Raw genomic sequence first — 20916 nt, 5'->3', positions numbered from 1 at the left:
GATTGGAGCTTTTAGTTCATTTACATTTAAAGTAATTATTGATAGATATATACTTATTACCATTTTGTTAACTTGTTTTCAGATTATTTTTGTAGTTCTTATTTGTCCCTTCTTTTGCTCTCTTCCCTTGTGATTTGATGACTGTCTTTAGTGGTTGTGTTTGGATTCCTTTCCCTTTTTTGTGTGTGTATCTGTATTATCGGTTTTTTTATATATATGTGTGTGTATATATATATATATATATATATATATATATGTGTGTGTACATATATGGGTGAGTATTTTAAGTTGATGATCTCTGAAGTTCAGATGCATTCTAATCACCCTGTATTTTTACTCCCCCCAAAGGTTAATGTATTTTACATCTTTTTGGCATGTGTATCCCTTAACTACTTGTTGTGGCTATAGATGATTTTACTGCTTTTGTTTTTTAACCTTCCTACTAATTTTATAAGTGGCTGATCTATCAACTTTACTGTATGTTTGCCTTTACCAGTGAAATTTTTCCTTTCGTAATTTTCATATTTCTAATTGTGATCTTTTCTGTTTAGAGCAGTCCCTTTAACATTTCTTGTAAAGCTGATTTTTTGGTGCTGAACTCTTTTAGTTTTTGCTTATCTGTAAAATGTTTGTCTTTCCTTCAAATCTCAATGATAACCTGGTCAGGTAGAGTATCCTCTACTGTAGGTTTTTTCCTTTCATGTAGGTTCTTTTCCTTTCATTGCTTTGAATATATTGTGCCACTCCCTTCTGGCCTGCAAAGTTTCTGCTGAAAAGTCAGCTAAAAGTCTTATAGGAGTTCCCTTGTATGTAACTAGTTGCCTTTCTCTTTCTGCTATTCTCTTGCTTTATCTTTAATATTTTCCTTATTAATTATAATGTGTCTTGGTTTGAACCTCTTTCAGTTCACCTTTTTGAGACTGTGTGACTCCTGGACCTGGATTTCTATTTTCTTCCCCAGGTTAGAGAAGTTTTTAGCTACTATTTCTTCAAATAAGTTCTCTGCCCCTTTCTGTCTCTCTTCTCCTTCTGGGACCCCTATAATGCACATGTTAGTATGCTTGGTATTGTTTCAGAGGTGTCTTAAACTATCCTCATTTTTTAAGTTCTTTTTTTTCTCTTTAGCTTAGGTGACTTCCACCACTTAGTCTTCCAGATCGCTGATTCGTTCCTCTGTACTAGCTAATCTACTGTTGATTTTTTTAGTGTATTTTTTATTTTAGTTATTGTATTCCTCAGCTCTGTTTGGTGGTTCTTTATATTTTCTACCTCTGTGTTCATCCATTCTTCTCCTGTCTTCAGTGACCATCTTTATGATCATTATCTTGAACTCTTTAATCAGGTAGATTGCTTATCTCCACTTCATTTAGTTCTTTTAGTGAGGTTATGTCTTATTCCTTCATTTGGAACATAATTCTCTGTCTCTTTGTATTGCCCAATTCTCTGTGTGTTTATTTCTGTGTGTTAGGTAGTTCGGTTACATTTCCCCCTCTTGGAGAAGTAGCCTTTTGTAGGAGACATCCTATGGGGCCCAGCAATACATTCTTCTCTGGTCACCAGGGCTGTATACTCTAGGGGTGCCCTCTATTTAGAATGTGTGTGCCCTTCTGTTGTGGTGGGGCCTAATACTCTGGGCATGTGGGTAGGCAGGCCTGGCCCCTGACCCAGTTGGCTATAAGACCAGACCCTGTGTGGTGGCTGTGAGCCCAGTGGAGGACAGGGTAGGCTTGCCTGCCATTTCTTCTTACATCTTGGTGAATTTCTTCTTTTGGTTATTCCCTCTTTTTCCTACATTATCAAACTCTAGTATCTCCCTGAAACATTGCAGTTTGAGTTACAGAGAAAGAAGCTGAGCTCTTGGCTACACTACTGCCCATTATAACTCAGAACATAGATCACCATTCCAGAACTTACACTGACACTATACAATTCCCTTATATCACCCCATCCCCCACACCCATACTAGAACTTTTTGGCCAACCCAATACATTAGAGATAATAGAACATTTTTACTTTTCTCATCTAATCCTACCCCTCCAGCTGCCTTTATTTCAGTAAATGGCATCCATCCAGATGCTAACAATCTAAGTCATCCATTATTTATCCCTTCCCCTAAAATCTTACAATTTATCTTCAAGTCCTGTTTATTATATCCTCAAACTCTATCTCAGGTCTGATCTTCCTTTTTTTTCATTTAACCTCCATCATTTGAGTCTTAAGTCATTATCTCTGACCTGGACTACTGTAACAGAGCCCCTAATTCAGCTTCTTGGACCTTACTGGAATCCTTTACCCCACTCCTTTTGCTGCTCACTCATAATGAAACTTAAATTTCAGTTTCATAAGGAGGGATTCTGCAACTGGTCTTCATGAGGTAATCTTTCCTGCTAATATTCTTTAAATTAGCCGTGTATCTGTTTCCTTCAAAGCTTTTATTACAATTTGTGGTTTTAGTCTTTTTTTCTTCTCTCCTATTAGAAGCTTCATGAGGGCCTGTCTTAATCAGCGTTTGATTCCTAGCATCTATTTCACTGCCTAGTATTTGGTAGGACAGCAAAAATTTTTGTGGAATTAATGGAAGTCCTTTCTTAGGTAGTTGCAGATGTGGAACTGAACTTTGAAAGACTAAGACTAGAGATTTTCTGAAATCATCAACACAGAGGTAAAGTATAGCATGAGTACCTATCTCATGAGAAAAAAGAACAGAAAAAAGAACAATGATCTAGCAACTAGGATATAGAAAGGCCACATAGGTAGGAGGTGAAAGGAAAAAAACTATCTTCTGAGCATAGAGTTTCAAAGAAATCTCAAATCTCAAATGGAGTACAGCAAAAAATGATTCTATTGATTGTAGTAGAAATGTAGATAAAGTATAATATAAAACATCTGCCTTTTAAATTGTGATATTATTGAAGTATTTTTTAAATTTTGCTTCCTAGAAGACTCTCAAAGTCTTATTTGAAATTGTGGAATTATTTTTCCAACTTTTTGGTCAATATATTTTACTAACTTTAAAATGGTAAGGTAGACTTTTTCATTGAACTACCGGTGTAATTAATTCATTTAACCTACTCTCTTTTTACACCAGGCATTTACTAGATGCTCAAATAAGAGTTTGTTGAATAAAAATGGGGAAAAAAATGGTAAGAAAGAGGTGGAGGTTGAACATAGGGAAGAGGAAGGTAAAAATAACCTGCTACTGTTAACCTTTTCTTTCAGCTGGACAGCGCGAAGTTGTAGCTATAGGCACAGGTGAATACAATTATAGTCAGTGCATTAAGCCAAATGGAAGAGTGTTGCACGATACTCATGCTGTTGTTACGGCAAGGAGATCTCTCCTTAGGTAAGGTAACAAATATATTTAATTAAATATATTAAATATATATAAATATATCTGTTAATATTTAACAGATATATTTAATGCCATCAAATATTAATGCTCTTAGCCTAAAGCAATCACATATATATGTCTTTATTTACAAATGGAATTTTACTCATCATTGAGCCAAGGGTATGGCAGTCTCTTACTTATCCAAGCCATCTGATATTTTCATGTCACTTTTGGAAACCGTATAGTAATTTCAGTGTCTAGCCTATGAATTTTAGTGGCTTCTATTATCAAGAGCTTATGAACTCAGTTTTAAGAGTCATACAACCTTTTTTTTTAAGATAAAAATACTGTCTTTATTAATGATAAAAGTAATTGGAGAGTATAGCTTTACATCTGGACCAAGTAGGCTTGGTAGTATTTCACCCCTGAATTAGTCATACTTATCCAAAGGCAGAAATCAATGAGTTTCCACTCATGAGGTCTGTACAAAGTTTACGATATAGCAGAGTGTCGATAAAGTACTTTTTAGGCTGGCAGATCTCAGAGAGAAAGAGAGAAAGGGGCTAAAGTGAGGATGCCTAGTTTCTTTTTCCAAACTTATCAGTCACTCTGCTCCTTGTAAGAGGCATAATTAGCAGATAGTAGAGAAATAAACCAAGAATGTTACTCTTTGGAATTCCTTTTCTGTAAAAACATGAAAAGTGGGACATGAGCATTACCTCCTGCAGTAGTTACCAGCTTTTGTTCTCTTAAGTCACTAAGTTTACTTTTTATAAAACATTTTTAATCGAATTTTTCAAACAAAAGTGAGAATCAGATAATTAATTCCATCATTCAGTTGTCAGCATTCTGATACCAGTACCCAATGATCATATCCAATTATTAGCATATCCAGTTATTAGGATTCTGTTGATCTTATTTAATTTATGCACCCTCACTTTTTGTTGGTGGTGTTTCTTTACTGGAGTATTTTAAAACAAATTTACACGTATTATTTTATCGGAAAAACTTAAGTATATATCTGTAATAATAAGGAAAGAATCCTATAATCTTAAAAGGAAAGATTTTGGGAAGTCCATGAAGGTAATGCAACTAATTGTCCTCCCATCCCCCTTGGTGCTTAGTGAATTATTTGACCCCCTTTAAAACTACCTCTTTGTGTTTATTTCTTGTCATGCTTGGCACTGTCATTTATACTGGTGCTTAATATTTTATTATATATTTCTGATGATAGGATTAAAATCATGGTTTTTTAAATAAGCAAAATAGTATTTGTCCTCTGATTTGATTAGTAGTTTCAGGAAATCTATTTCACTTCTTAATTTAACTTACAGGCTTTGTTATGTTATTCCTATGCTCTTGTGTTTTTGTCTTCAGAACCACTAAGCAGTGGGAACCACAGTTGTTGTCTGCCTGTTTTGGCATGGAAGGCAAAATAGAAGTAAAGCAGAAAATTGATACTTCACCTAGGAGGCTGGGAGCAGAGCTGTCTAAGAAAGAAGGGAGGAATCAGTAGAGAAATGGGTCTTTTGCAGAAAATGATAGTTGAGTACTTTAATGTGAAATGAGAGTGGAGTGGTAGTCAAGGAATGATGCTTTAAGGCAGGTCACCAGGCAGACTGGGCTCTAACTGAAGACTTATCAAGGGACTTAATTCTTCATTAAGTAAGGCTAAGATTATTTTACAAGTTCCTATCAATATCAAAACTTTTGACATATAGGGACATTGTTCATAACATGAATATAATGTTTGTTTAAGATACTTCATTTTTAAATTTTCTTACTTGATGAAGCTCTATCTCATTAATTTTAGGTACTTTTATAGACAACTTCTACTCTTCTACAGCAAAAATCCTGCTGTGTTGGAAAAATCAATATTTTGTACAGAACCAGCTTCTAATCTACTCACTCTCAAGCAGAATATCAACATTTATCTCTATATGAACCAGTTGCCTAAAGGATCAGCCCAGATTAAGTCACAATTGTAAGTATTATGGAAGCTGTTTTTGAAGGAATCTAGGATGGCCATATCATGCATTCTGAATCCATACAGCAAAAGAACAAGTAAATTCATATCTATCCATATTCTTCCTCCAGCCTTGAGGTGTTATTTGTAGGCTGCAAGAGCCTGAAGGCTGAAAGACCACAAATTCTTTCTCCTTCCCTCCACTCAGTCTGGTCCATTACTACTACTTAAGTATTCCATGTACTTCACTGCTCTCTTTTTGATGCTGTTGAAAATCTTCTATTCCTTTCTAGTTGTAATACTTAATAAACTTTAGGAAGTATGGATTTATACACTCTTCACATACTAACACAGGAGTTAAGGAATACAGTCTGTTCTTCTGGTCAGTCTGTGGCCAAAACTTCATTACCTTGATGAATGGGTAGCATCAGTTAGCATGAAGTTTGAACAACACAGGCAAGCACAAAAAAGAAAGTAAAATTCACTTCAATCCAACCATCTAGAGATAACTGCGGTTTATAGTTTGTTTAAAAGCCTTCCAGTAACACCTTTGAAAACAAGGGTGAGTGTTTCTCTTGAGAGAAACCTCAAGAAAAGTAATTTTAGATTTTACCGTTTTAACACATTTTGTTGGAGGTGAATCTTGAATTTAAATTGTCAGTTTTCTTTTTTTCATTCTCTAATTTTGTAGTGTTTAAAACTTTTAATATGGAGAAAGGAAATAACTCACAAACTATGGCAGGGACAAAAATTGGGTTTTCATTTGATTTTAAGGGACATAAAGAATGGCAATAATATGAAATTTATCCTTGCTGGAAGCTCTAAATATGGTTAATTTCTGTTTGGTTTTAATTTTGTGGAACGAAGTCACTCCATCCTACCTTGCTTTGGGTTTGCATCTATTTCTGTTACTGGAATTAAATGCACATTGGCAAGTTAAATATGTTTGAGAACAGTTCTTAGGTACATGCAGATTTTACTTTGTCGGCTTTGGGTTTTGGTTTTTTTTTAACATCTTTATTGGAGTATAATTGCTTTACAATGATGTGTTAGTTTCTGCTTCATAACAAAGTGAATCAGTTATACATATACCTATGTCCCCATACCTCTTCCCTCTTGCCTCTCCCTCCCTCCCACCCTCCCTATCCCACCCCTCTAGCTGGCCGCATAGCACAGGGAGATCAGCTCAGGGCTTTGGTTTTTAAAGGAAGAAACTTTCTTTTCTTTCTGTAGGCGTCTTAATCCATGTTCTGTATCTGCATTTGAAGCCCATGAAGAGCTGAGTCTCCATGTGGCTGTTGAAGGCAAAATTCATCTGACTGTCTACTGCCCTGCAGATGTTGTTAATAGAATAAGCAGCATGGCCTCAAGTGACAAACTGATGAGATGGGGAGTGCTTGGTGTACAGGGAGCATTGCTGAGTCAGTTTATACAGCCAGTTTATATCAGCAATATACTTGTTGGTGAGTTGGATTACAGTACCTCTTGGCCTCTTTCACTAAGTCATTTCACTATATTTTATTTACCAGTGTAAAATCACAATTTGCATGCATGAAGCTTTACTTAAGGTAAAATTCAGATCCACTGTTTTGTTGAGGTTTTCATTTCATGGTAACTGGTCATCACATTTAGTATAATATGACTTTTGCCATCTTATCAGGAGGCTAATAAGAATCAATATTTTATGTTAGGCAATTACATGTATTCTGTCTTGAATGTATACTTTTGTTTGTACAGTATTCAATTTTTCTCTTTCTTTTGGAAGAAGATGCTTCTTTGAACTTATCAAATTTAAAAGCTTATATTTAGTTATTCCTGAAATAAAAAATATTAAATGCCCATTTTGGTTCTTTCTTTTATGCTTTTTTTATACATTTGGTTATGATTTGGATCCTTTTGATTTGTGAAGTGAGTGGGAAGTAACTAGAACACAAATAATGTGAACTAGTAATTTATTTCTTTCTTTGGTAGGGGCTATTATAGAATGCTGTATTTATATTTGAATGGTTTTCCAGATATTATCCCATTGACAGACATTTTGGGCACTCAATTCTATAGTTTTCATAAAGCCCTAAGAGTTTCAAAGCTTCAGTTACCCTTGGGAAACAATTTAAATACTACCATTACTTGGCTGTTCTTTGTTTACTGCTAATTTTTCGTAATGATGGCCCATATGCAAGCTTTGGATCCTCGCATGAGAAGTAGTTTTACTTTTAGAAAGTGCTGTTTCTTTTATTCTTGTGGTTTTTTGTTGTTGTTGTTCTATATATTTTATACCCATTTCTTTAGGAATTTCTCCTATAGACAGTATTTTTTCAGTTCCATGTATATACAAAATATTTTATTTTCTTCCCATTTTTGTTTGGTTTGGCTTTAATAAATGATAAAAAGGAAATAGTAATTATTTATTTTTCTAATATTAAGCTTATTTTCTTTGTTTAGGAAACCTATTACTTGGTTCACAATTCAAAAGATTCAAAAGGGTATTCAGTCAAGTCTTCCTTCTATCCTAGGGCCCTAGGAACCCATTTTACCTCTGTGGCATCCATTGTTACTAGTTTGTTTTTCTTTCCAAAGGTAGTTTATGCTTATAAAAGTATATGCATACTTTTTTGTATTTTACATCAGTGGGATCATACAATTCATACTTTTCTGCACCTTGCTCTTTTCATTTAACAAGGTGTCTTGGAAATTTTTCCATATGAGTATATGAAGAATTTTTATTATTATAATTCATAACTCTCTGTATGGTATTTCTTTGTACAAACATATTATAATTTATTTAACCAGTTGTGGGTTAATGGAACTTTAGATTGTTTTTAATCTTTTCCAGCTACCAAATGCTATCGTGAATCATGACCTTATTACATTTGTTATTGACACATGTAAAATATATCTATATAAAATGAATTCCTAGAAGTAGAGTTGCAGGCCAAAGAGGTATGCATTTGCAATTTTGAAAACTATTACCAAGTTACCCTCCAAATCATATTCTCACTAGCAATGTTTGAGAGTGCCTGTTTGCTCACACCCTAAAAGGTGGTTGTTTCTAACTCTTTCTCCAAATATTTATTCTTATAGATGATTTATTTCTTAGATTTAACTTGGATACAAAAATTATGCTTTATGATGTTTTCTTTTAGTCAGTTCAGATACTCTCTCAGACATTTCAAACTTTTCTCAATCTTCTTTAGGAAAGGCAATTTTTGTTCTTGATAAATGTCTACAAAATGTCTAATAAATGTCTGTGCATTCTCTAGAGTCACAGTTTGGCATGCAAGGCTTTCTTTGACTTTTGTGAAGAAAGATATTTTACAGTTTGCCTTTTGTATGACATAACTCCGTACTATATTTAGTTTCTTAAAAGGGTAGAATCTTAGATTCTTTTAGAATTATTTAGTATTTAGTGGTTTGGACAGGGGCTTAAAAATTAGATCTCATCATTTTGCCTGTCATCTTGCACGTAGCAGTAAGAATACCAGGTAGCAATAAAAATACTATAAAACTTGGTAAAATTGCTTCTGATCTCTTTCTTTGCATCTTTATGGAACATATCTAAAGTTAATTAATTGGTGTTCTGTCTGGCATAACCTAAACAGATTTTAATGTTTGTTAAAAATGCAGATTTCTCAGCCTCTTAAGATCTGTACTGTATGTCTGGGGGATAGCCCCAGGAATATATGTTTTAAAAGAACACCACCAGGTGATTCTGATACAGATGATTTGAATGGCTCACATTGAGAAATACTCAGAGTGTCTGTATACTTAAAAGTGTGATATGTACAGCTAAAAGAATCTTAAGAGTTTATTGAACTAGTCGTGTAGTACAGCTTCTCACTTATTATACAAACTCTTACTTTTTATTTCACATTGGAGTATAGTGGATTAACAGTGTTGTGATAGTTTCCATTGTACAGCAAAGTGATTCAGTTACACATTTTCCTGTTTAGGTTGTTACATAATATTGAGCAGAGTCCCCTTTGCTATACAGTAGGTCCTTGTTGGTTATCCATTTTAAATACAGCAGTGTGTACATGTCAATCCCAAACTCCCTAACTATCCCTTTCCCCCACCCTTCCCCCCTGGTAATCATAAGTTTGTTCTCTAAGTCTGTGAGTCTGTTTCTGTTTTGTAAATAAGTTCATTTGTATCATTCCTTTTCAGATTTCGCATATAAGTGATATAATGTGATATTTCTCTTTCTCTGTCAAACTTACTTCACTCAGTATGACAATCTCTAGGTCTGTCCATATTGCTGCAAATGGCATTATTTCATTCTTTTTAATGGCTGAGTAATATTCCATTGTATGTATGTACGACATCTTCTTTTTCCATTCCTCTGTCGATGGACATTTAGGTTGCTTCCATGTCTTGGCTATTGTAAACAGTGCTGCAGTGAACATTGGGGTGCATGTATCCTTTCAGACCATGTTCTTCTCCAGATATATGCCCAGGAGTGGGATTACGGATCATATGGTAGCTCTATTTTTAGTTTAGTTTAGTTTTGTATTTTAAAATTATTTATTTATTTATTAGCTGTGTCGGGTCTTAGTTGGAGCATGCAGGATCTAGTTCCCTGACCGGGGATCAAACCTGGGCCCCCTGCATTGGGAGTGCAGAATCTTAGCCACTGGACCACTAGGGAAGTCCCTATTTTTAGTTTTTTAAGGAACTTCTATACTGTTCTCCATAGTGGCTGTACCAATTTACATTCCCACCAACAGTGTAGGAGGGTTCCCTTCTCTCTACACCCTCTCCAGCATTTATTGTTTGTGGATTTTTTTATGATAGCCATTTTGACTGGTGTGAGGTGATATCTCATTGTAGTTTTGATTTGCATTTCTCTAGTAATTAGCGATGTTGAACATCTTTTCATGTGCCTCTTGGCCATCTGTATGTCTTCACAAACTCTTTTTATGCCATCTCTGATAGAGGATCATCTAACCCTACCTTAAAAGGATCCAATAATGTGGAGTATAAGATTTGAGGACAATCTATTCCATTAATTGATAGCTCCAATTGTTTTTAAAAATTACTCTTTATTTTATTTTTTTTTTAACATCTTTATTGGGGTATAATTGCTTTACAATGGTGTGTTAGTTTCTGCTTTATAACAAAGTGAATCAGTTATACATATACATATGTTCCCATATCTCTTCCCTCTTGCGTCTCCCTCCCTCCCACCCTCCCTATCCCACCCCTCCAGGCTGTCACAAAGCACCAAGCCAATATCCCTGTGCCATGCGGCTGCTTCCAACTAGCTATCTACCTTACTACGTTTGTTAGTGTGTATATGTCCATGACTCTCTCTTGCCCTGTCACAGCTCACCCTTCCCCCTCCCCATAACCTCAAGTCCGTTCTCTAGGAGGTCTGCGTCTTTATTTCTGCCTTACCCCTAGGTTCTTCATGACATTTTTTTTTCTTAAATTCCATATATATGTGTTAGCATACGGTATTTGTCTTTTTCTTTCTGACTTACTTCACTCTGTATGACAGACTCTAGGTCTATCCACCTCATTACAAATAGCTCAATTTCGTTTCTTTTTATGGCTAAGTAATATTCCATTGTATATATGTGCCACATCTTCTTTATCCATTCATCCGATGACGGGCACTTAGGTTGTTTCCATCTCTGGGCTATTGTAAATAGAGCTGCAATGAACATTTTGGTACATGACTCTTTTTGAATTTCGGTTTTCTCAGGGTATATGCCCAGTAGTGGGATTGCTGGGTCATATGGTAGTTCTATTTGTAGCTTTTTAAGGAACCTCCATACTGTTCTCCATAGTGGCTGAACCAATTCACATTCCCACCAGCAGTGCAAGAGTGTTCCCTTTTCTCCACACCCTCTCCAGCATTTATTGTTTGTAGATTTTTTGATGATGGCCATTCTGACTGGTGTGAGATGATATCTCATTGTAGTTTTGATTTGCATTTCTCTAATGATGAATGATGTTGAGCATTCTTTCATGTGTTTGTTGGCAGTCTGTATATCTTCTTTGGAGAAATGTCTATTTAGGTCTTCTGCCCATTTTTGGACTGGGTTGTTTGTTTTTTTGTTATTGAGCTGCATGAGCTGCTTGTAAATTTTGGAGATTAATCCTTTGTCGGTTACTTCATTTGCAAATATTTTCTCCCATTCTGAGGGTTGTCTTTTGGTCTTGTTTATGGTTTCCTTTGCTGTGCAAAAGCTTTGAAGTTTCATTAGGTCCCATTTGTTTATTTTTGTTTTTATTTCCATTACTCTAGGAGGTGGGTCAGAAAGGATCTTGCTGTGATTTATGTCATAGAGTGTTCTGCCTATGTTTTCCTCTAAGAGTTTGATAGTTTCTGGCCTTATATTTAGGTCTTTAATCCATTTTGAGCTTATTTTTGTGTATGGTGTTAGGGAGTGATCTAATCTCATACTTTTACATGTACCTGTCCAGTTTTCCCAGCACCACTTATTGAAGAGGCTGTCCTTTCTCCACTGTACATTCCTGCCACCTTTATCAAAGATAAGGTGTCCATATGTGCATGGGTTTATCTCTGGGCTTTCTATCCTGTTCCATTGATCTATCTTTCTGTTTTTGTGCCAGTACCATACCGTCTTGATAACTGTAGCTTTGTAGTATAGTCTGAAGTCAGGGAGCCTGATTCCTCCAGTTCCTTTTTTCGTTCTCAAGATTGCTTTGGCTATTCGGGGTCTTTTGTGTTTCCATACAAATTGCAAAATTTTTTGTTCTAGTTCTGTGAAAAATGCCAGTGGTAGTTTGATAGGGATTGCATTGAATCTATAGAAAATTACTCTTTAGAATTGAAATTTGTTTCCCTTTAATTCTGAACTAAATGACAATGCAGATTAAATCTAATTATTTGATGATAATGACCTTGTCCCCTTTTCTCTTAAGTCTTATGAAATCTTTTGCAATTCTTTATTTTGATGCTTGAAAAACCTAAGATATTTTAATAGATCAATTAAAAATGGAGAGATTATTATAAGACTTCATTTAACTTTTCAAAAACTTTTCGGAGGGCTTCCCTGGTGGCGCAGTGGTTGAGAGTCAGCCTGCCGATGCAGGGGACACGGGTTCGTGCCCTGGTCTGGGAAGATCCCACATGCCGTGGAGCTGCTGGGCCCATGAGCCATGGCCGCTGAGCCTGCGCGTCCAGAGCCTGTGCTCCACAACGGGAAGTTTTTGGAAACTAATTTTATACTGTAGATGTTCTCAGATAATTCATTTTGTCATTTTATGGTGATAGTCTTTCTTTTTTAAGAAAAATGTCTTAAGCTTGCACTATAAAAAGGCACTATTATTTGTATAGAAAATAATCCAGAGTAATCTGGAAAAAAATTCATTTTGCTTAGCTATTAAAAGAGCTGGATTTATATTCGTTTTCAAGCCTTTTAAGGTGTATTTGCAAATTTGTTATCCTGTTAATATAAAGTTTTCTGAATAAATACCTCAAGAATGTTTATCCAGAGGTGTTTCCATTCAGGAGTCCTTTTCAATACGCTAATTTGAATTGTACAATTCCATTATAGGGAATACTAAATTTTGATTCCCTCTTAGTGAAGGAATCTATTTTCAACATAGTTCATGAACTTTTAAGAAGCATGTGATAACCTTAGAGATTCTGTTGTTCATTTCTTTCTTTTTTTCATTTTCAGGTCAGTAATAAGAGGTTTAGAATGTTAATAAAAATACGTGCCCAAAATCATTCAGTTTGCCTGCTGGCAGAGCCTGGACTCATACTCAGTTTTCATAACTTTTCATGCTTCTGCCTTTTGTATTAAATTGAGCTCTGACAGCTTTGTCTGAGCCTAGCCAGTGACTAGAATCCCACTATTGTGTCTGCTAAACTTGACACTCTTGAAAGGCAGGTGCTTTGCGACACTCATCTTGGTCTGGTTTGTACCAGGAGGTCAATAAATGTTTCATGGATAAATGCTTTGAGTCAGCATGTTTTATTTTTTAAAATGCTTTTATTTTTCTTCTTAATACCAATTCTTTTGCCTGGAACACTTGAAAAATAAATTTTAACTATTATTCTTTACTCTTGTTGCACTTCAGGTTCACCTGGATAGCTTTTAAAATAATATGGGAATGGCATTAGTATTAATATCCCCATCCTTACTGATTCTAATGTGTATCCAGAATTGATGATTACTGCTCTCTGATAATCTAATCTTTTATGTTCCTTTTTCATCAGGTGTTTATTGAGCCACCTACTATATGCTAGGTGCTGTGCACTGTTAAATAACTCTCAGGGGCACCATTCACATAAAATATAGAATGAGAATTAAGAATACAAAGATAAGATGCTTCTGCCTTCATGTCTTCTCCTATTTAGACATCATTTGTGTTTCACAGGAGCATGATTTGTTTTCTCCAGATGTTCTGTAATTTGTGGGTGGCGGTATTAAAATGTAATGCCTCAGACTAAATATGATGTTTCAGATATGATATGAGCAGTGCATAGTTCTATAATAATGCTGAATTCTTTGACTTAGACACTGTATTTTTATTAATGCAGCTTCGGTTTGTATGGGCACACCTCAAAGATATTGTGGGTTCAGTTCCAGACCACCATAATAAAGTCAATCTCACAATAAAGTGAGTCACACGAAGTTTTTGGTTTCCCAGTGCACATAAAAGTTATGTTTACACTATACTATAGTCTGTTAAGTGTGCAATAGCGTTATGTCTAAAACAAAGCAACGTACTTACCTTAATTTAAAAGTACTTTATTGCTGAAAAAGGCTAAACATCATCTGACAACACAAGGTTGCCAGAAACCTTCAATTTGTAAAAATCATAATATCTGCAAAGTGCAATATAGCAAAGTGCAATAAATTGAGGTATGCCTTCATTACCTGTTTCAGCAGCTGTTTCTGTTCACTTATATTAACTTATGGTAGACTAAGGTCCTGAGAACTTTTTTTTAAATTTAATTTTATTTATTTTTTTATACAGCAGGTTCTTATTAGTTATCCATTTTATACATATTTAGTGTATATATATCAATCCCATCTGAGACCTTTTCATGCAGAAAAGTTCTCAGGTCAGGTTTGCTATAGTCTTTGCTAAGATTTAACCTTTGCCTTTAATCTTTGAGTTTTATGTTATTATTTCAAATCATTTTAGATGAATCAAAACGAAATTATGTGATATAATTTTAGAGATATATTTTCCCGGGAACAAGATTTAGCCTCAAGATATAATTAAAATCATACCTCAGGTATAGCTAATAATTAAAGCATACATATATAAATGGAGAAAGTAAAATTTCTAATAAAATATTATATACTTGATTTTTTTCTATTAAATTTTATACCACCACATTAAAACATCTAGGTGAAACAATTTGATGTTTAGAGAATCTTAACGTGGAGTTACTGGTAGGTTTTTATTTTTCTTTTTCCAAATGTTATCTTGCTGTTTTAGGCACAACCAATGTCATTATCTTATTACAGTATGTCTTAGTCTGTTTGGGCTGCTACCAAAAAACAAAAAAATACCATAGACTGCGTGGATTAAACAATAAACATTTATTTCTCACGGTTCTGGGGGCTGGGAAGTCCAAGATCAAAGGGCTGAGAGATTCATTATCTGTTGAGGACCTGCTTTCTGCTTCATAGATGACTGTCTTCTCAGTATGTCCTCCTATGGTGGGAGGGGTTAGGGTCTCTTTTATCATAAGGGCACCAATTCCATTCATGAGAGCTCTGACCCTCATAGCTTAATCACCTTGCAAAGGCCTCACCTCGAAATACCATCACATTGGGGATCAGGTTTCAGTATATGAATTTTGTGGGGACACATTTAGTCTGTAGTACAGTGTGTTATACGTAACATTTTTTTTTTAACTCGTGTTTTCTGTTCATTATAGATACAATGACTATTCTACAGACCTTATTTCTTCTTTTTTCCTACGTCTAAGTATATCTTTAACTTAACTAGCCTGCATTAGTCAGTATCTCTTGATTTGGAACATTGAAAAGAGTGCTTAGAAAAAGAGTGTCAGAAGCAACTCATGTTCTTTTTACATCATTTTCTAGTTCCCAAATAATCATAGTGAGTGTAAGCCCAGTAGCCATCTCAACAGTTCCAGTGATGTGAAAACAAAACTTTATCTGTGACATATGTCTAGTGGTATATAAAGATTCTCTTGTTGTGAGAACTTCAGACCCTCTAAGGAGGAAAGAGATCTGCTTTGGAATTATTAATTTTTAAATAGGAATGACTGTTCCCTAACTTCTATTTTAAGTTTGACGCAGCCCATTTTCTTATACTAATCATCTTTTTGAGCTTTCTTCTTCAACAGTAATTTTAACTGAGAACTCAGAGCTTTTGGCATTGGCCACAGTTATAATCAGAAATGGTCATTCTTTAAAGTACTTCATGTTGTGAAACTAAGCCATGTGGTACTGGAACAGTTGCAAGCTGTGGCTCTCAGATGTGGAAAAATAACACACTTTAACCAACTATTTCTCAGCTACATATATCTGCTACATTATGTGCTGGTTTCATGCTGTAATCTTAGAAATCAAGACAGAATGAGCCAGTTCTCTCTGGCAGAACCCTGTAAAAGTACTGATTTGTTTCTGGTCAGGTCTGGCTTTTTGCTTTTATTCACTGGAATGTCAATTCATTATTTTCTGTAGAAGTTTCTTTTTTGAATGGAAATTCTGACTTATTACCTTGTCTTGATTCTGGTAAAGAGTATAGAAGTAGCTACTAAGAGAGTAGAAGTCGGAAAGAGAAGGTTGCAAGATACAGGATAAAGAAGTGAACTATTTACAATTAAACTTTTATTTATATCCTTTTATTTCAGTATAGTCTTTTCCTATTGAATTTCTGAGTATTTACTTTGTTTTTGCTTTCTAGGTGATGGGAATTGCAGTGATACTAGAGGCTTAGAAATTGCTATAAAGCAACGTGTTGATGATGCACTCACTTCAAAACTTCCAATGTTTTACTTGGTCAACAGACCTCATATTAGTTTAGTACCTTCTGCATATCCATGTCAAACAAACTTGGAATATAAATTCCTGAGTCTGAATTGGGCACAAGGGGACATTTCTTTGGAGATTGTGGATGGCCTAACTGGGAAGACCACCGAAAGGTTAGTGTCACTAATTTCTTCAAAAATCACATATTAAGCAAAACAGTACATTTTAATACGATTTTTAAAAACTATCTTGTTTTTTGAATACAATTTTTTGAATTGTGATTAATAATAATAATAGTTATCAAGTGTGACTATGTTGCAGGCATTGTACTAATTAAAAAACTTTTTTTTCCTGATGAGAACACAGGCCTGGAGAAGTTAGATAATTTACCAAAGTTACATAGTAAATGGTAGAGCCAGCATTCAAAATCAGTCTCCAGATCCTTTGTTTCTCTAGTGATCATTAGCAAATAATGTATTTGTTTTAAAAATTCAGTTTTTCCTACTGAATCTGAATGTCTGGATTTAGGGCTCCGGAATCTGTATTTTTGACAACTTTCCCAAATATTATTTATGTACACTTGAGTGTGAGAACTATTGTACTATGTTATACTGCTTTCTTATAAAAACCTTGTGGGTTAGGTGATATTGTTTTTTTTACAGGTAAAGAAACTGAGATTCAAGCTAGTTTAAATATCTTGCATAAAGTCACCCAACTATTAAGTGACACAAGTAGGATTCTGATCTGGGCATTTTATTTCCAAAGCCTTTGTTCTTAGCCATAATACATTATGCCTTTTAGACATTTCTTTGTAATATCCCTGTCATTGATTATCAAGTAAAACTAAAATCCTCCTTTTAGTGTGAAAATACATTTATAATGTGGTAATGAATAATGTTAAAAGTTTAAGTGCCTAAATTTGCTTTCTTTGTGAAAGACAGATTTAAATTAAGATCACATACAAATGTTTCTTGGTATGAACTCAGTCAAGCATACTATTGATTATTTCAACTAGGATGAATTATACTTATGCATTGAGTCAGCATTAAGAAGTGTATTTCTGTTAATAACAGACTACACACATACAAACAAAACAGGTCTTCTGTGGAAGACATTAAAAAACTGTTTACTGAGGGACTTCCTGGTGCTCCAGTGGTTAAGACTCCATGCTTCCAATGTGGGGGGCATGGGTTTGATCCCTGGTCAGGGAACTAATATACCCCATATGCCTCATGGCAAGGCCAAAAAAAAATAATAAAAAAACTGTTTACTGAAAACATAATAGTATAACAAAGATGAAATTAATGTAAAATGAGCTTAACTTATTTATTATGGCTAAGTGCTTGCCAGGTGATTGCAAAGAAAGCAGATATGATCTGATTATTCATCCCCAAAGCATTATTACATAAGGCAAAGGACACTTTAGCAATATAATCCACGAAGAAGAACAGTTCTGAGTAACTGCAGCAAATAACATAGTATCAACCTTCATAAAGCAGAAATTACAGAAAATAAAAGGATAAATAGAAATACACTATTAGTTGAGGCAATAATTCACCTCTTTCAGTTCCTAGTAGATTGAGTAAACAAAACAATAAGCAAGAATATAACCGTCTTAAATAACAATAAGGTAGATTTGATTAATTTCTTTAAAACTCTGTACCATAAAATATAAAATATACCTGCTTTTCAAGAACCTGCAGAACATTAACAAAAATTGACCATATGTTAGGCCACAAAAAAAATCTGAAATTCTAAGAAGTAAAAGTGATGTAGGCAGTGTTCTCTGATTGTGATGCAATCAAACTGTAAATAACAAAATCAGAATATTTAGAAACCACTTTCATTGGGAAAAAGAAGTTCTCCAACTTTTGGCTCAAAGAGGAAATATAAAATGAAATCACAGAATATTTAGAAAACACGGATATTTAGTGCATTGCATTTCAGAACTTGTAGGATATATAGCTAAAGCAAAATGAATGGAAAAGCCAATTCTTTAGATACTTATAGCAACAAATAATGAAAATAAACAGAATGAAGAAGTTCATAAAACTAGAAATGTAAATTAAAGATCTAGAGAACTGAAGAAGTCAGAAATGATCATTAAAAAACTGATTCTGTGAAAAAAAATCAGTAGCTAATCTCATATATACTAATGATAAAGGAGTAATTACAGAGAAAATTAAAAGAAGTCATAAGAAACTTCTTTCCCCTACCATGCAAATATATTTGAAAATCTGGGTGCAATGCATATATTTCTAGGAAAATATTTTTCTAAAATTGGTACAGAAGAGGGAAAAATATCTAACATTATTTTCTTGAGAAAGTTACCAAGAAGGCGTCCTACCTCTTTTTCAAAGAAAACACCATTCTGAGGTAGTTTGGATTAATTTTATAAACCTTTAAATAGCAGGAACTTCCAGTGCTATCTAAAAAGATAGAAAACATTCAAATACTTTTATGAAGCAAGTGTATCATTGATACTTAAACCTAATAGAAGATTACTGTCCCCCTACCACAAAAGTTACAGACCAAGCTCACTTTTATATTCAAGCATAATTGCTAAATAAAATATTAGGAAGCAGAACCTTAAAATAATATATTTTATACAATAATACCAAGTGGAATTTTTTCTTGAAATGTGAGAATAACATAGTAAAAATAATAACCAAATTAGAAACTCGTATTAATATAATTTGTCATATTAATTGATCTAGGGAAAAACACCATATATTCATTTTTATAAATTCTAAGAAGACATGTAATACAGCTCTACAACTATTCTAGATAAAGATACTCAATAAAAAAGGAATAGATATTTTTGTTAAGGGTAAAATATATCTTTATTAGTCCAAAAGTGCCATCATGATTAATGATGAAATCTCAGAGTCATTTCTACTAACATCTGAAACAAGACATGATTGTTTACTGTTATTGCTGTTATTTAACATGTTATTTAATGCATTTGAACAAAAGAAAGAAATGAGAGATATAAAATATTGGAAAGGAGGAGGTAAAATTACGACTTTTTGCATATGGTATCATTTTATACCTGAAAAGCCCAAGAGAATCATCTAAAAATCCACCACCAAAAATAGGTATGATGGTGGAAAATTAATATATAGAGATTAGTACATTTCATTAATAGGCGTTTATGTTAACTATTACTGCATATAAACTATCTCAAAATTTAGTGGCTTAAAACAACAACCATTTATTGCTGTTCAAGTCCTTAGGTCAACTGAGCTAGATTTGGCTGGGCTCTCCCATGTGTCTGGGGTCCACTCTAGGTCAGCTGTAGGGCATCTTGGCTGATCTTAGAGGGACAGCTGGGCTCTGGTCCATGTGTTCTCTCACCTTCTAGTAGACCAGTCTTAGGAGGCTCACATGGCAGAAGAAGGGGTCCCCAGAGAATGAAAACACAAAGCCTCTTGAGGCCCAGGCTTGGAACTGGCACAATAGTCTATTTTATTCACCAAAACAAGTCACAAGGCCAGCCCAAATTCATGGGGAGGAGCAATCAACCATAGTTAGTGATGGGAGAATCTGAAAAGTTACATTGTAAAGAACATGGAGACAGGAAGGAATAAAGGATTTTGGCAATTTTTGTAATCTATCAGGAGAACAACTAATGAGAAGATATAATGAAGGGAAAGAGTTACAATAGCAAGAAAGCTCATGATCTGTGGACCCACTTCTATTAGAAACATAGAAAAATACATATCTATATGTGCATACATACATATATATGGAGGGTGGTGAGGTGAGTGTGTATAATTTACTTTTTTAGTGAGTCAAAATTTACAGAGTGAAATGTACAATTTCATGAGTTTTTATATTTTTATATATATATATATTTATATATTTATTTATTTATTTATATACATGCCTGTGTAACCATTACCCCAGTCAGAATACAGGACATTTTCTTCATTTCAGAAAATACTTTTTTGCCCTCTTCTAGTCAATCCTTGGTAGAACCACTGTTTTAATTTGGATCACCATAGATTAATTTTGCTTCAAACAAAAGAAATGTTCCAAATATCCATCCTCTGCTTTAATTTTTAATGCAGTACTCTGATAACTTAAACTATAATTTCATAAAAGAAATTAGCTTCAGAAAGTTAAATATTCAGAATAATTTTATGTAAAAAAATTTCACTATATGCACTGTACATAATTGAGATAAATATTTGTAGATTCTGTGTTGATTTTAATCCCTACAAATGCCAACATAAATACTGAATAATGATTAGTGAATGTTTCATTCTTTTCTACTTCAGTTCCCCATTTAAAAGTGGTGTGTCAATGGCAAGTCGGCTTTGTAAGGCTGCAATGTTAAGTCGATTTAACCTGCTTGCCAAAGAAGCTGAAAAAGAAGATTTACTTGAAGCTAGTACATATCATGCAGCTAAGGTAAGTCTTAAAAGGAATGAAGCTAATCACCGAAATAAAAATTTAAGACAATAATAATGTGGTAATTTTATAATGATGATGATACATAGCAAAAGTTGAGTAAATAGTTCCTGAAAATAAGAGATTACCATGTAGTGGTAAAATTAATTTTTAAGTGAACATGCTGGAAATTGGATATGTAAATAAGTGTTGCCCCTGAAAGTAGCTACCTCAGTATGGTGTGTACCTACTTTGACAATATTGATCAAAACCTACTGTCATACCCA

The 20916-nt window shown here is 34.2% G+C and overlaps 1 protein-coding gene across 7 annotated transcripts in view; it reads left to right on the top strand.

Annotated features, from left to right (window-relative positions):
* ADAD1 (adenosine deaminase domain containing 1) overlaps positions 1 to 20916 on the top strand; it is a 110428-nt gene that overhangs the window by 17292 nt on the left and 72220 nt on the right. For all 7 annotated transcript variants that reach the window (XR_013828239.1, XM_079920676.1, XM_079920674.1 and 4 more), the window contains 5 exons: positions 3220 to 3343; positions 5145 to 5315; positions 6531 to 6760; positions 16170 to 16407; positions 20518 to 20650. Coding sequence is in view for 6 of the 7 variants with exons in the window: in XM_079920676.1 (XP_079776802.1) it covers positions 3220 to 3343; positions 5145 to 5315; positions 6531 to 6760; positions 16170 to 16407; positions 20518 to 20650 (896 nt within the window). In the remaining variant the exon portion in view is untranslated. The remainder of the gene's footprint in view (positions 1 to 3219; positions 3344 to 5144; positions 5316 to 6530; positions 6761 to 16169; positions 16408 to 20517; positions 20651 to 20916) is intronic.

Source organism: Stenella coeruleoalba (genome assembly GCF_951394435.1).
Source record: "Stenella coeruleoalba genome assembly, chromosome: 4".
NCBI lineage: Eukaryota > Metazoa > Chordata > Mammalia > Artiodactyla > Delphinidae > Stenella > Stenella coeruleoalba.
This window is presented reverse-complemented; position numbering and strand designations above follow the sequence as displayed.